A 17,498-nucleotide genomic window follows, 5' to 3' on the forward strand; every position below is an offset into this window, starting at 1 on the left:
CCTTCTGATGCCCTTTAATGTTAAATGACATTTTCCTAACTCTGATATTTTCTTTGTCATGAGATATATCATGGCATATATCATATATGAACCAAAATAAAAACCAGATATGCTTTTCTCAAATGTCAAAAATATGTCATCTTTGATAGAGTTGTATTTTATATATAATGGTCACAAATGGTCTGGCACTAATTATAACACATTGTGAGTTGCTGTTGCAGCCTGTGTCACGTTAGTATTTAATGACTAAATAAAACTAAGGCTGTAATATTAAGTTTTCGGTGCTGCAGTGAATAAGCCTCCTCAGTTCTGCATTCACATCTCTCCTCCTAAAATACGCCTCAACCTGCAGCTGACGGAGTGATGAACGCTCGTTCTGTACTCTGATATTTTGTACACATTTGTTATTTGTGCAGTTACTGGCTATTTAGCTAATGCTATGATAGGTTGGGATAACAGCGATGCTATTGCTAACATAGATGGGTGTTATCTACGCTTTTTAGTAATAACTTAACCACACAATATGTGTGAACTAGGGCTGGACAATAATTCAGTATCAATATATCACAATTTACTTTTATTCAATAACGGTGATTTGAGTTATGAGTTTCCGATATTTCGATATACATACAGTATATGATTACAGCGTTTCACTGATTGGTGTTCAAGCCGGTCATTGATTCAAGCCGAACAGAAAGAGCCGCAACACACTGGCTACATAAGTGATGACGTACACCACAGACCAAGCCCGGCAGCAGTGGGGACAGGTCCAAGATGGCGCTGTGAACGGTCACGTTTCTGAGAGCAGCTTTCAAATTGAACTTTAATATTCGCAGCCAGCTTATGAACGCCTTTAAATATACTCTTCCAAGCGTGGTAACACCTTCTCCCAGTTTAAACCAACTCAAAGAATCCTTCTTAAAGGAATATGTCGAGCTTAAGCTCAAAAAGGAAAATCGCTGGGAAGTCAGATAAAACGAGAGTCAATGCTAGCAACGTTAATGCCCTCATTGACAATTGCCACGACTACACTGCTAACATGGAGACACCAAGACTTTCTGTGATGGACGAAGAAGATTTCCCCTCCCTGCCCGCTACCCCAGAGAAACCCCCTTCTAAGAAAGGTAAAAATGAGGCAGCTAGCACAGACGTTGCTACGTTGTCGAAGCTTATCAGTAGCCAGTCAGATGAGCTAAAGTCCCTGATTCAAGATAACACGACGCAGATCGCATCTCTAGAAGGACATGTGGAAACTCTCTGCAACCAAATGAGTGAGGTGAAGGGGAAAGTCTCTCAGCTCGAACTCACTCTGGATGCGGAGAAGAAACACATAAGTGTGTTGGAGTCCAAGTTACTGATATGGAAAGATGGAACCTGAAGCTACACGGCATACCAAAGCGCATAGAAGAGAAGGATATACGTAAGGAAGTGATTTGAATCTGCCAAACTCTGTTACCTTCGGATAGAAGAAAACTCCCAGATCTTGTTGATACTGTGCTTCGTGTTGGAGTGAAAAGACCCAATGGTACCAGAAGCATCATAATACAATTTTCCTCCCGCGTGTGCAGAGCAGCAGTTTGGGCCGCAGCTAAAAACTCTTTCCAACGGCATCTGTTTTACAGAGGATCTCTGCAAAGCTGACAGAGAAACCAGAGTGAAGCTTTGGCCTCTGGTGGCTGAGGCCCGAAAAGCTGGTAAAGCAGCTTATTTTGTGGGTGGTCGTGCCTTTATTGAAAAAAAGGAAATTCCTCTTCCAGACTGAGGTGAAATATATTATTTGCTTCTCACTATTATGTCCACTGTTATAGGAAATTAATATACAATTTGTTAAAAGTTAACTTACTTTAATATAAGCCACCTGCGAACTTTGGCTTTTCATTTCTATGCTGCTCTCACATCACTGTGCAGTTCTTATAGTCAAAACTGTTTAGGTGGCTCAGTCTATTTTTCTTTATTATTATGTCTTTGTTATCTCGCTCAACGGCAGGGGTTTAAGAGATCATTTAGAATGTAAGGCTTTATTTTTATTCACCAAGCAATGCAAAACTGACTTCTGTTTTGTTCAGGAAACTCACACTATTCCCAATGATGTTCATTTTTGGGGGTCTCAGTGGGGAAGTGAGGGGTATTTTTCACATGCTTCACAACGTTCAGCTGGGGTTTGCACTTTCAAAAACACCTTTTCAGGTACTGTACTTCATACAGAATGCGACAGGAACGGTCTCTATATTTTTAAAGTTTTGGATATTCATAATATCAATTTGATAATTGTTAACCTTTATGGCTACAACACGATACATGACAACAGTTTACTAAATGAGGTAGAAAACAGAATTCTCTATTGGCTACCTAAATTGCCTCATGCTTATTTGGTTATCGGAGGTGATTTTAACATTACTCTAGACAACGCAATAACGATGCAAACTAATGCCAATGCACAATTAAAATTATTAATGCAAAAATTTGACCTAATTGATATCTGGAGAGAAAAGTACCTTCTTTAAAAAGCTTCACTTGGAGCAACAAAGCAAAGTCTAGACAATCTAGAATTGATTTTTGGCTAATATCAAACAATTAAAAAAATGAATCAAATGCTGAAATCATTCCCACACCCCTAACGGACCACAAAGCAATTAAATTGAATATCGCTTTAATACCATCCTCTAGCTGTTTGCATACTTCGTACTGGAAACTTAATAGCTTTGTTTTACGTCATCATATTGTCAGACTCAAAACCATAGAATTACTACACATTTTTTGGAACGGGGCTAAAGCTGAGGAAGATTACGGCAGAAAATGGGAACTTCTTAAATTTGAAATAAGTAAATTTCTAAGGAAATACTGCAGCAATCTAGCTAAACAAAATCGATCAGCGGAAGAAAATACGGTTGCCAGGATATCTGCTCTGTCCTCCATTCCTCCTAACGCACTGACACCAAGAGGGAAGGATGAGCTACTTGAGCTCCAGACCAAGTTAGACAAACTCTATCAATTAAAAGCTAAAGGGGCTTATATCAGATCCAGAAGGCAATGGCTAGAGGAAGGTGAGCAAAATTCTGCATACTTCTTCAGGTTAGAAAAATCTCAATCTAAGAATAACACAATTCACCAACTCCAAACAGATAATGGTGTGAGTAGCGATGCAGCCTGTATAGCTAACTTTTGCTCTAACTTTTATAATAAAACTCCATAGTTTTAAATACTGTGAGAATACAGCTGCTGCCTTTTAGACTCTATAAAAGATATTAAGCAAATTGGCCCTGAAGACCAAGAATTCTGTGATCGCCCAATCTCTAAAAAAATGTTCTAGATTCAATTGAAGGCTTAAAAAATAACAAATCACCAGAAACAGATGGTCTGCTATCAGATTTCTACAAAACATTCTCCAAAGACTTAGCTCCCTTCCTACTGGCGGTCTATAATGAAAGTATTGTCCAAGGCATCCTCCCACCCTGTCGCTTTATCTAATTTCCACAAACAAGCCTTTTTGGCCTGGTCTCTTATTTTCAAGAATAACTTTTCTCCAAATAGATACTTTATCTGGAACAACAAAAATATCTGCTACAAAAACAAAATCTTTATTTTTTGACAACTGGTTTAGGAATAATATTGTGTTGGTAAGTCAACTCTTTAATTCAAAAGGCAACCTCTTCAGCTACCAACAATTTCTTCGCCATTTTGAGATTCCTATAAGCCCAAAACAATACGCTGTTGTATTTGACGCTATCCCAGCAGCTGTGAGGATGTTGTACAGGGGTCCAATTTCTTCACTTTCTGACTCTCTGTTACCTTCTCTTGGTCCACTTGACACCTCTGTTGGCAGGTTATGTTTTCAATCTGGCTCTTCTAAAAATAATAAACCTATTAGTTGTTTATTCCAAGCTGACTCTGTATCTGTCCCACATGTGATCTCAGCTTGGTCTAGTATGGTTACTGGAGTATGCTGGAACAAAACATGGACTCTCCCCAATAAATACCTACTTGTTAATAAGGTAAAAGATGTTTCTTTTAAAATCATCCATCGCTGTTACCCAGTGAAATCATTTCTGATTAGGTATAAGAAAGACATTGATATTGCCTGTTCCTTTTGCAATGCTCATCCAGAAACAGTCTCTCACTATTTCTGGGCCTGCGGACACACCAGTCACCTGTGGCGAGGTATCTGCCGTTTTATTTTACACAATGTTTACGATAATTTTAAACTTCTTTTCAAAGATGTCTTATTTGGATTCACAAATGTTGAAAAAGAATTGGATGATTATTTCTTTCTATGTAACCTTATATTGTTGTTGGCCAAATTTATATTCACAAATGTAAAGTTACTAAGACAAAACCCTCTTGTGTTTGTTTTCTAAAAGAAGTGGAGCTATATATCCGCACCCTGACCTCCTCCGACAATAGAAAAGCCCTGAAAACAGTATCCCTATGTTCAAAATTCAATGTATTTTTATAAGTTGTACTTGCTTGTCATTGTCTATTACTTTTCATGTAAAACCCCTGGCTTTTTATTTTTTATTTTTTTGTTGTTGTTCTTTGTTCTTTTTGTTTATTTTTTTCAATCTGTATGTTCTAAGATTTCAATAAAACCCGGCAGCAGTTGGTTGTGCTAAGCGCGAGGTAGAAGGCTAGGCTAAGCTAGGCTAAGCTACGCTCTGACGCTGCTAGTTTTAGCTACAAAACGAGTGCTCATGTCCGTAATGCAAACGTGACTGAACAAGCTTCTACAAGCCAGCAGCAGCTTTGTACAAAAGCACTAAAAGCTGCTGTTGGCTGATCCCGCGCTGGCTTACTGTCAGATATTAATGTTTATTAATAAAGAGTGTGGACAAAAATCTTTAAAAAGTTAAAGTGTTATCATGTTCCAGACTAATTAAATTTATAATTAAAGTATCATTTTAAATTAAAATGTAACAAAAAAATAACACTACATAAAATTAAACTAAAAAAATCAAAGAAAAGAATTCAGTTTTATTTTATTATGTTTAGCTGATCAGGCAACAGTGCATGTTAAGCATTTTCCCTCATAGAATATGGTGAGTTGTTGCTCACTCTTTTTTTTCTCTTTTATTTATTGTAGCAATTCTAAGTTCTTTTATTTTTAAGCCTAGTTGAAGCACTGTTGTTAAAATCTTTAAGAATAACATAATAAGCCTATGTTGTAGTTTAAAGTTAAAGATATTAATATTGAGAAAGGTAAAAGTTTTTTTTGACCTTTCATGGTCACTTCAAATTTCTTTGTTTGCCGGCTAATTTAGCCTTGGTAAATACAAATAAAAGGTGAACATTAATTAATTGTACAGTTTTTATTTCTAAAAAGTTTTTTCTGGAGGAGTTTCATAGACCTGCGAAATAATTTTTAGTTTTACATCTGTTGCGGGCATTTTTGGCAGTTTTTCTGAGGCTTTTATATTATTTATATCGATATCAGAATTATATTGTATCGACCGAAATTAAGAAATCTATTGTGATAAAAGTTTTGGCCATATCGTCCAGCCCCAGTGTGAAATGCTGACATTAGCCAGTTCTTGACGCGCTATTACGGCAACAAGTCAGTGTTGCAATGCTCTTAACATTTTATATGCACATCCTATTCCAGTGCTTCACACTTCAAAATAAGAGCTCCGCTTACAGCAGTTAGCCAAAACATTTCAACAGGGAGCACCTTAAGCTAATTTAGCACAATTTTAGCAATGCAGCGTAAATAAAAAGCTGACCGACACAACAAAGCATGCGTCACTCGTCATTACACACGACAAACAGAGTTAAACTGAAACTGGAGACATGCTGAGTCATTAATTTACAACATTTTTTTAAACTTACCTGTCCGCAAGCTCCACTCGGCCCATTGCTTTAATGTAACCTGGCTAGCTACTAGCTACTAGCTACCCGTGTTTAAAAGACTGGGGGATGACTGTGGGATTGATTGGAGTCAGAGCTCCATCTAGTGGACAAACGCTGCAAGGACCTCATTCTGCACGACTGACACTTTACAGCATTTACTGTTTTATGAGAAAGTAAAACTAAATTGGCGTATAATCGGCAACACAACGGCCGATATTGACCATTTTGAAAAGGGCTAATATCGGCCAATTTAATTGGCCTGCCGATTAATCGGTCGGGCCCTAGTAAAAACTGTGTCACCTAAAATGCTGCTCCCATAAAGAGCTGTAGGACAGCGTTATCGCCTTTCCTTTGGTAATGTGATACAGTTGATTCTTTGCTAAAGGAGATAAAAGAAATGTTGAATCGCCAACCAAGGCTGACATCAGTAACTTTCATTCAGTTTATATAAGAACAAAAACCTGTGCATGTTTTTTTTTTTTTTTTTTTTTGGCCTTTCTTCTCAGTGTGTTGTAGGCTATTGACGTGATGTACTTGATGCAAGCATTGTTGGCAAAGAGGAGACGTACAGTAGAAGGACGCATGAAGTGATGCAATCATGTGGTTCTGTTGCAGCTTCTTGGCAAGTAGCTAAACAAACGGAACCGATTTAGAACTGGTGCTAGCACCAGACTTGGACCAGCACTGATACTGACTGGGTTAAAAAAGGAGGTGTGTGGCCAGGGGACATTGGAGTGGGTGCTAACTAGGGATGCACAATATATCGGCATTAATATCGGTATCGGGCGATGTTAGTAATTTTTTAACATATCGGTATCGGCCCGATAAGCAAAACTGGGCCGATATTAACAGCAGATATTTATTTTCGTATAATTGCTGATTGTGTACGTGTGTCGGAAGGTTTGGCCATGCAGCCATGTTTGGACATGTGACAGCGATGCAGCACTACATTGTGGGATGTAACTGAAGCAAAAAGCAGTTTCAGCTGTGTGGTAAGTTTTCACGGTTTAAAAAGAAGGTACTTGAAAAGCAGTATGCAATATCTGCAAAGTCGAAGTAATGCGAGGAGGATGCCGTGTCAACTCATTCAGCACCACAAATTTGATTTGTCATCCGAAAAACTGCAATCCAGAACTTCACAAACAATGGCGGGAAGCTAACACCCCTAATGTTTGCCTTATTTTCACTTTGTACAGAATTTGATAATCTTAAATCTTTTAAAACAAAATATATATATCGACATCGGTAAATATCGGTTATCGTCCATAACAACAATATTAATATCGGATATCGGTATCGGCCAAAATTTTCATATCGTTGCATCTCTAGTGCTAACCCACAGTGGGTGGTTGTCTGGTGTCGAGTTGGCTTCTGCTTAGGTGGTGGGTGGTTTATAAACTTTGTGGGGCCCTTCATTCAACTCTCTCTTAGGTGGCTGATGCCTGGTGGGGCCACTGGGCTGTTGTCCCAGGGTTCCATGGCCATGTGGGCTCTGGCTGGTGCCTTCCTCTACTGGGTGAGCACGTGGTAGTCCCTGCTGGTGGGGGTCCATGCTTCATAGTGACTGCTGGTCCTTGCTTGACCTGGTCATTCAGGGACCTCTTTTAGTTGGCCCCAACTGTCCTTCTAGACAGACCTCATTCTGGTTCTGGCACTGGCTCCTTTCTGGAGTTCCTGTTTTAATAGGCAACAAGAAAAGACTGATAAATGTTCAGAAAAGCAAGATTCACCCAGTACATTTAATACATTTATCAAATCTTGTGTTCATTCCTCATCAGCCTCAACCCGTCCATAACAAAAACTGGACAGATAATGTTTTTAGCACACTGAAGCTAGCTTTACTAAATATCAGATCTTTGGCTGGAAAGACACTTTAATAAATGATTTTTATCACAAAGCACAAACTTAATTTCTTGTTTTAAACAGAAACCTGGTTAGACAGAGAAAATGATTTGGTTGTTCTTATAGAAGCGACCCCTCCAAACGTCAGCTTTGTGAGTGAAGCTAGATCACATAATAAAGGTGGAGGAGTGGCTGTTTTGTTTAATGACTCCCTCCAATACAAGCAGATATCTTACAAAAACTTTGCCTCATTTAAATGTGGCACTCCAGATTAATTTGTGTGTTGTTCCTTGATATATTCAGGCCACCTAAATACTTTACAACCTTTTTCGATGACTTTGCTGAACTGCTGTTAAGAATCTGTGTTGACTTGGACTGTGTAGTTATTGTTGGTGATTTCAACATTCATGCTGATGACCCAGAGGACAGAGACCAAAGAATTGTGTTGTGTTCTTGACAACTTTGGCTAACTCAGCATGTTAAAGAAAAAAACGTGCAGCAGAGGACCCTGTCTGAATCTAGTCATCTGGCCTTCAGTTGATGAGCTTGTGGAATATTTTAATGGTAAAATTACAAGCATTATTGATCCCACCAAAGTGAAAGTCAATGTATAAAGTCAAAGGTGTTTGCTCCCACCAAGGTGAAAGTGATCGCTGCCAAAAAGAGAGCTCCTTGGAAAAATGCCATGCTGGTAAAAGCTGAAAAACGAAAATGTCGAGAAGCTTTGCCAAGGGGAGCTTTATGGGTATAAGGCTCCTCTTGATAATCTTTTTTTTTTAATATATTTATTGTTTTATCTTATTTATTTAGATTTATGGAATTTATGTAATCTTGCTGGGCCTGACTGGAGGGGACGGATAAAAAAGAAGAGAAGTAAAAAGGAAAGTAGAAAGATGGAAGAGGAGACAAAGATACAGTAAATAGAAGCAACGACCCTTCAATCCCACCTAACACCAGACAACCAGCTGCTACACCTGTACAGCAACACAACAGAGAATTTCCTACAGCCTTTGCAAGTAAATTTAGCTGCCAATCATCAGAAAAAGAAAAAAAAACCAAAACAGCAACAGTAAGCTGTATCACGACAACAACCAAAGTATCCATGACACACACACACACACACTAATTTACTAATGGACAGGGCTATGCAGTTTCTGGTTTAATTGTCAACAGCTAGAGTTATGCTTTCATATACTTGTTGTTTGTCTTTCCAAGTGTCTTCCTATAGGTGCTCCTGATGATTCTGTGCTTTGTTTTCTTATCTTAGGATGTTTTTCATGAAGTTTTTCTACAGTTGTTATAGCAAGTTGTCCAGTTTTGCTGTTTTGGTTTTGATTTTATAGATCAGAATCAGACATACTTTATTAATTCGGTGTTGTTGCTGTTGTTTTCTATCATTTGTATCTTTTACTCCTTTTCTCTTCTGTTTGCTCTCCCCCGTTTGTTGTTCTCCCTGTCAGGTCCAGCATTATGCTTAAGTATCAAAGGAAGCCTTGTTTTTACAAAACTTAATTTCTTATAACTCCCCTAATCCAAAGGAAATTTGTTTGGCACCATATGGCAGTCAGACCAGTAGACAATCTCTTATCCAATTTCACTCGGTGAAGAACTTTTCTGAGCAGAATAACCTGATAAATTATACCTTGACTATGGATGTGTACTTCAAATCTTAACCTGTATCTTTGTAATGTCTTACCAGGTTTGTTCAGTGACCCTCCGCTGGATCCTGAACACGACAGCATGGGTGAGTTCAAACTTTTACTTACCTCCACACCTGAACTTTAATAGTTTCTTCTTCATTTGCAGATGTTTTACTTTATACTTTATTTAGATAATTGATTTAGATGTCATGTAGCACTGACAGCTTTTTCCTACATTACATGTGAAAATGCCACAGATTAGCACTAATAAAGACATTTATTAGTCTACTGATCAGACCAAAATTAGTTCTAGTTTTAGTACCTGCATTGGTCAAAAGCCTTCAGACAAATAGCTCCATCCTGTGGCAAGGAGTTGTAAAATGTATAAATAGTCTATAGTTTCCACTCTGATCCACAAGAGGGGGTTATAACCTTAACAATACCTGCAGCCTTTCCTTTGCAGGGCAACATTTGAGTCTTAGTAACAGATAATTTCAGTGTGAACAAAAATCAATTTGTGAAAAATGTAAAGTACCAAAACAGCTACAGGATGTGCCTGGATTCAGAAAGTTTGTCTCAGTTTGCAGTGTCGGCTGAATCATTACAGACTGTGTGTTGCAAATAACAGGCTGTCATTTTTTGCCCTCAATAAAAATGTGTGGTGTAAAAATGTCAGAAATGTGTGACTCTTTGCTCTGGAATAAATTCAGAGCTGAGTGGGGGCGGAGTAGTCCAATGTTAAGGTCCAGGTTCAGGCGAAGTTCACTTGAGACTCTCTGGCTGCAATTGCAGCACCAGGTGGCAGCATGGAGGAGGTCAGAGGTCGGACACAGTTCAGAAACTGCTGACCTCGCCGTGACTCAGGGCTGACCTGATTGTGTGCAGCTCTTCTTCGACATAGGCTTTCTCATCATCCCTCTATAAACCCGTGAGAGCAGAAAGGAAGAGGAAGAGAAGGGGGTTGTGTCGCTAGGCAGTGGAAGGAAGCTGGAAAGGAACTATTAAAACTGCACACACACTGAATGAGCGGCATTGTTTGCTTGCTGCAGGAGGACGCATGGATTTATGAGCCAGAGCCTGATTAGGTTGTAAACTTGACGAGGTAGGCTTGCTGCTGAGGCCGCTCTCCTCTTCTCTGTTGGCCCTTTTCTGCTCCCAGAATGCCTCAGTGCGTGCACTGGGCAAGGGTGATGCTGAGGTCACGGGGGGGCTGAAGCAAGGCTCCTCAGGCTTGTAAATGCTCTGACAGGGGTGGGAATTCAGAGGCCCCCATTCAGTGACCAAATAACCCAGGTCAAGGGCCAAATAGCTGAGTTGGCAACAGCTGTTAGCAACAGTAGCTCTGTAGATGTAGAAGTCATGTCAGCTTGCATATCTCAAATAAGAAAGTTTTGTCTCTCAGACACCACGTCCACCTACCCTTCATCTCAATCTTTCTCCCTGAACTTGCACCACAGTCATCATGGAGCTTCAGATGGTTCCTGATTCGTGGTTCATCATATATATATATGTTTATGTATATATATATATGTATATAAATGTGTATATATGTATATGTGTATATATATATATATGTATATGTGTGTATATATATATATATATGTATATGTGTGTGTATATATGGTTCATTAACGCTTACACCACCATTTAAAACAAAGAATTTCCAAAAACATGCAACAAAGCATTAAATAACTGGAAAATTAAAATATATAACTTTAAAAAAAGTCAATCTATGAATGAATTGTATAAATTAATGATAAATTAATTAAATATATCTTGTTTTGCACATAGACGGGTGTTATGACTGGTAGTTTTTTAGGAATAACTTAACCACACGATATGTGAACTGCCGACATCAGCTGGATCTTTATTGCATGCTACTGATGTGCTACTATGGCCACAAGTCAACGTTTAAACATTTTACATGCACATCCTGTTCCCGTGCTTCACACTTCAAAATAAGTTCTGCTTACAGCAGTTAGCCCAAACATTATAACAGGGAGCACCTTAAGCTAATTTAGCACAACTTTAGCAATGCAGCGTAAATAAAAAGCTGACCGACACAACGAAGCACGCGTCAATCGTCATTACACATGACAAACAGAGTTAAACTGATACTGGAGACATGCTGAGTCATTAATTGTACAACATTATTATAAACTTACCTTTCGGCAAGCTCCACTCGGCCCATTGCTTTAATGTAACCTGGCTAGCTACTAGTGTTGTGAATAAAATAAAAAGGAAAATTTTAAAAACCTACTCTATAAGGAGCCAGAATCGAGCATTGCACATTAATTAACACAAGGGTAGAAATACTCTGTATTCCACTACATGCTCATTTTATATCATTAACTCTTTGTCCTCGTTCTAACAAACAGCTACATCAACAACTATCGTGGCGCTATTGTGTCCACTAGTGTGTGAATCATGTGTGACATATATTTCAGCATTTCCTGTAGTCAGCAAAGATCACTCTGCAGCTGACTTTTGGCCTGACGAAGACAAAGTGATTGATTGCTTAGTACATCCTGAGATGAAACTTTCAAGTATGTAATATGAAATTGTTTTCTGAGAGTCTTTTTTACATTCCCAAATTAAAAAACGTTGGGACACCGTGTAAAATATAAATCTAAACAGAATACAATGATTTACAAATCTCTCAAATCTGTCTTTTATCTCCGAAAAAACATAAACAACTCATCAGATGTTTAAACAGAAAATTTTACTATTTCATGAAAAATATTACTTCATTGTGAATTTGATGGCAACAACACATGTGAACGGTCTGGACTGCAGGCAGGCCAGTTCAGCAGCCGGACTCTTCTCCTGTGAAGCCATGCTGCTGTGATGGATGCAGGATGTGGTTCAGCATCGTCTTGCTGAAATCTGCAAGGCCTTCCCTGAAAGAGACGTTGTCTGGATGGGAGCAGATGTTGCTCTAAAACCTCCATGTACTTTTCAGCATTGATGGAGCTTCACAGATGTGGAAGCTGCCCTGTGGATACAACTGCATACCATCAGAGATGCAGGCTTTTCACCTGTCCACTGATTACAAGCAGGATTCTCATTCTCTTTATTCTGCAGATGTCCATGGTTTCCAGAAAGAATTTTACCCTTTGATCCATCTGACCACAGAAGAGTTTTCCACTTTGCTTCAGACCATTTAAAATAAAAGGGAAGACTGCAATTTTTGTGGATCATGTTCACATATGGCTTCTTCTTCTTCTTCTGCATAATAGAGCTTTAACCTACATTTGTGGATTTCTGGGAGAACTGTTTTCACATACATTAATTTCTAGAAGTCTAAATGCCTCTATAATGAACAACTATAGACCTGTCTCTAACCGCTCTTTTATATCCAAGATTATTAAGAAAGTTGTATTTCACCAGCTTAATGACTTTTTAAATGAAAGTGGAAATCTTGATAAATTTCTGCCCGGCATACGACCTCATCACAGCACTGAAACAGCTCTGGTCAAAGTGTTAAATGAAATTAGGTTGAATATTGATTCTGGTCAAGTATCAGTCCTGGTTCTGTTGGATCTCAGTGCTGCGTTTGATACTGTAGATCACAGAATCCTGTTGCACAGGCTGGAAAACTGGGGTGGACTTTCTGGAGCGGTCCTTAACTGGTTCAGGTCCTATTTAAAAGGCCATAGGTATTTTGTTACGATCAGCAGCTATGAATCTGAGCGAGTGGCCATGACTTGTGGAGTTCCCCAGGGGTCAGTCCTTGGACCTCTTCTGTTCAACTTGTATATGCTCCCTTGGGGTCAAATATTACAGAACTATAGCATTAGTTATCAAAGTTATGCAGATGATACACAACTTTATGTGTCTCTGTCACCAGATGACTGCAGCCCAATTGACTTATTTTGTCAGTGTCTGGAGCAAATAAACACCTGGTTGAAGGAGAATTTTCTACAATTAAATGAAAACAAAACTGGGATTATTCTGTTTGGTAGCAAAGAGAAGAGGGTCAGCATTGGCAAACACCTGGAGACTCAGGCTCTTAAAATCACTGACCAAGTTCGTAACCTTGGAGTGTTGATAGACTCAGACCTGACTTTCAGCAGCCACATCAAAGCTGTCACTAAGAAGCTTTTTACCAGCTCAGAAACATCAACAGAATTACAAGTTTAGTCTCCCAGAAAGACCAAGAGAAACTCATCCATGCATTCATCTCCAGTAGGCTGGACTACTGTAATGGTCTTTTAACAGGACTTCCTAAAAAGAGCATTAAACATCTGCAGTTTTTAAATCTTTACACTGGCTTCCAGTTAGTCACAGAATAGATTTTAAAACCCTTCTGATTGTTTACAAATCCCAGAATGGTTTAGGCCCAGAATACATCTGTGATATGTTCAGAGAATATAAACCTAGCAGAGCTCTTAGATCCAAAGACTCTGGTCAACTAGTCCAGACCAGAATCCAGACTAAACATGGAGAAGCAGCATTTAGCTGTTATGCTGCAAACAAGTGGAACAAACTGCCAGTGGAGATTAAACTTTCACCAAATGTAGACATTTTTAAATCCAGGTTAAAAACATTTCTTTTCTCATGCGCCTATGCATGAAATCTGCACGTTAACTTTTTAAGTCATCTTGCATTTAATCATTTTAATGTAATTTATGATGTTTTGTGATTTTTATTTGTTGCTGTCTTATACTGCTTTTTAATTCTTTCTTTTCACACAACCTGTAATACTTTCATTGTTTTATGCAAATAATTTTCTTGTACATGAAATGTGCTATACAAATAAACTTGCCTTGCCTTCCTAAGCCCATGCAGTGATTTCCAGTAGAAAATCTGTCTGGTTTTAATGCAGACTGCTTGAGGACCCTGATATCACCAGCATCCTGTTGTGACCGTCAGCCTTGTCCCATACATACAGAGATTCTTCCTGATTCTATAAATCTTTTGAAGATATCATACACTGTAGATGATGGAATCTTCAAAGTCAATTTTGCATTGAGAAACATTTTTCTGAAATTATTCCACAATTTTTAGACAGATTAATAAACCTCTATCCGTCTTTACATGTGAGAGACTCTGCCTCTCTGAAATGCGCCTAATTTTTTCAGTTTGTTAGTTTGTTAGTGTTTGTTTTTTTCTGAATATAATTAGATTTACCAATCAGTGAGTTTTGAGTTAAAACTGATCATTATTTTTTCCATTTTACACAACGTCCCAACTTTTTTAGAATTAGAGTTGAATAAATTTTCTTTCCATATTCAATACAATAATAAATGTGGACAATGCATCAAAGGGGCTTTAATGTATTAAGGACGTTTTCTTATAAGTCATGTTTCAAAGGATTGTTTGCTTGACCATGTATTGGTTTACTTTAAACCCACCTTATAGGTTCAGTGGTCCTGCACCACTGCGCCACTCATACCACAGGGGGGCAGTAGATCCATGCTAAACCTCTCCTGTGGTGTTTACTCCCACATGCCACCTGGACTCAATGAACTCAACACCCATATGGAACTACTTGGCTTGATCCCAGCACATGCTTTTCCTTTGTCCTCACATAACTGGGCGAAGTTCATATGGCTGTGTCCAAAAGTCATTCAAGATCACCGGGTTTTCATTTTCCTACGTGCTGCGCAGCAGGCCAGTCAAACACATGACACTGCTTCAGATCTCCCCTCTTTGTTCCTTTGTGCCCCTTGTTTTTACCCTCTTTTAAAGTGGATTTCACTGTTAGTCTTAGGCCAGTATTTTACTGAAGTGAGTATTTAGATAAATGGATGAATGATAAAAATGAAAGAGCACTTGTAGCCATTTTCTTGCCCTTCATTTCTTCATGTTTTCTCCCCTGGGTGCCCCAGACTTTTGCCGTCTGAACATGAGTGCTGCAGTGTGTTTTGGGAGCTGCTACTGCACCGACCTCTGTGCTTTCTTATCATTTTAGCTTTAATAATTCATGATTAGCCTAGATTTGATTCACCGTCCCTTTTTCTTTCGCTTGACGCAACTTGCGTTGACGTTAAACTCGGGGTCAGCCTGCGGAGTGTTTCCAGGTCGGGGAGAAGTGGGTCACACTGTTCCCAGTGTCAGTGCCTATAACTTCACAGTGTGTGATGACAAAGCCCAACTCCACAGGGATAAACACACGAACTTTGTGTGGCCCTAATACAGTATATGCTGTAAAACGGCGTCCCTTCGCTGCATGCAGGTCTTTGGAGATATGCAGCATTGTTCAAAGCTCACTGACATTTAATTTACTTATTTGTAGATTAATCCCTCATTTGAAGCCACTAATGGATCAGAGTTTCCTCTGATTTAAAATTGCTGAAAAGTTGCTTAGCTTTTTCTAAAATGCTTAGACGTTACAAAGTGGTTTTCAAGTAAAGTAATTTATTAAAAAAAAAAAAAAAAGTTCTTTAATGTATGCCTTCAAATTAAGTCTAAAAATGCCTTTAGTTCTTTTATACAAACATACAGAACAAAAAGGAAATATTTTTGTAAAAATTTACTTATATGATTATATATAATTATATTATACTTATATATATTATAATAAAACAAAAATTGACTTGGCTGATTTTTATTGTCCCCTCCGACATGTTTAAACAATAAATATATTTTTAAATAAAAATGAAAAACAACGCATTGTGGATCTGCTCAGGCTGCAACTCTCCCATGTGTTTGAAATTTCCCAGCATGTTAACATAACCTTACAGGCCAATTACAGCCAGATTATTTCCATATGTCCATATCTCCTCCAATTACATACTGAAAAGGGGTAGTAAGGCCGAGTCCAATGGTTGGTACAAATTGTTTTGTTTAGTAAAAACCATACACATTTAAGAGAGCTGATTCGAGGCAGATTTAAATATGTCACTGGTTTCAGTAGATTTAACTGACTGTGCTTAATTACAGAAATCTTGCGTTCAGCTCTCGCAGCAGGCCGCCTGCATGTCTTTAAAAATAATCCTTGACAGGGATGTACTGAGAATTCCTGGAGTATCACGGAGAGGTGGGAATTGTAGGTCAGAGGGATATCAGGATAGAGAAGGAGCAGCGGCTTCACGGAACTTATCCGACAGGATTTTCAAGCTCGTTTCACACGTTTGTTGAAATGGATGAGTAAGCGGGAGAGCAGGAGGAAAGAGGGCTGCAGCTCGGGATGGAAAATCGGGAAGAAGTTGAGGAATTTAACATCTGGGTCGCAGTGGGAAGCCTGCTTTGGGCAACCCGTTGGGTCCTTTACCTGCTCCGCCTTTTGAATACGCTGAATGTGGTAAAAAGGAGGATAATGGGCAACCATGGAAGAAGCTCAGCCCCGAGTAAACAGTGTTGAGATCATCGCAATGCAGATGCTTGATGCACACTAATGAACACCCGTCATGCTCTGTGTCATGAATAAAAAAAAAATGTTAGTTTTACTGATTTTGACTGAGTCATTTCAATTCAGTATGTTAAAATACCCCAAACCCTGAATCCGTTGAAAAATGTTCATTAAAATCCTAAGAAATGATTCTCACATTTACTCTGATCTTGCGTCATTGAAGAAAATATAAACCCAAGATAATTAATCAACATTAATACAAATGTTAGACGTGGGAGTTTATGGCTGATTATTAATGCAGATGTTAGTTTAAACAGATGTCAGCAGGTGAAAAGCACTTTCCACAAAAGGTGGATGTCCAAAATATATCTAAAAAAAATGCAGCAATGGTGACCTCTGTTACCCTGTTGACACCTTAAAATGTGTTTGGAGGACAAATGGGAAAAAATGATCCCTTGATTGTTTGGCACCCCCTAATGCCAATTATAATACATATTTTAAGAGTTTTTGAAATGAATGGAAAAAGTTTTTTTTACCTAACTTTTTTTTTTTGCACACCTAAAATGTAGAAATTTCTGAAAATTAACTGATGAAATACAGAAACAAAACAGTGTACTAATAGTTTCATATTGGCTGAAGTTATGTCAGAAGTTTGAGAGTCTTTTTTGTTTTTGTTTTGTTTTTATTAGTCTGTGCAGGTTAGGGAGGATGTCGGTGGAAGATGTGAACAGACTAGTTTCATACAGAAGAATTTTATGGGCGGACTTCAGTCCACAAACCCTTCATTACAGAGACTGATGCACATCAGGTGAAAATGGTAAACACTCTGAAGAGATTAGGGATCCTGTTGAGTTTGCATGAAGTTTAAATCTGCAGGA

General features: G+C 38.5%; 1 protein-coding gene across 1 annotated transcript in view; it reads left to right on the top strand.

The window, feature by feature from the left end:
* The window catches only part of nr6a1a (nuclear receptor subfamily 6, group A, member 1a), a 110,357-nt gene that overhangs the window by 18,382 nt on the left and 74,477 nt on the right, over positions 1-17,498 (top strand). Inside the window, exon 2 of the mRNA XM_041999860.1 lies at positions 9,383-9,427. Within this exon, the coding sequence (XP_041855794.1) occupies positions 9,383-9,427 (45 nt within the window). The remainder of the gene's footprint in view (positions 1-9,382; positions 9,428-17,498) is intronic.

The sequence above is a fragment of the Melanotaenia boesemani genome, chromosome 11 (genome assembly GCF_017639745.1).
Source record: "Melanotaenia boesemani isolate fMelBoe1 chromosome 11, fMelBoe1.pri, whole genome shotgun sequence".
In the NCBI taxonomy this organism is placed as follows: Eukaryota; Metazoa; Chordata; class Actinopteri; order Atheriniformes; family Melanotaeniidae; genus Melanotaenia; species Melanotaenia boesemani.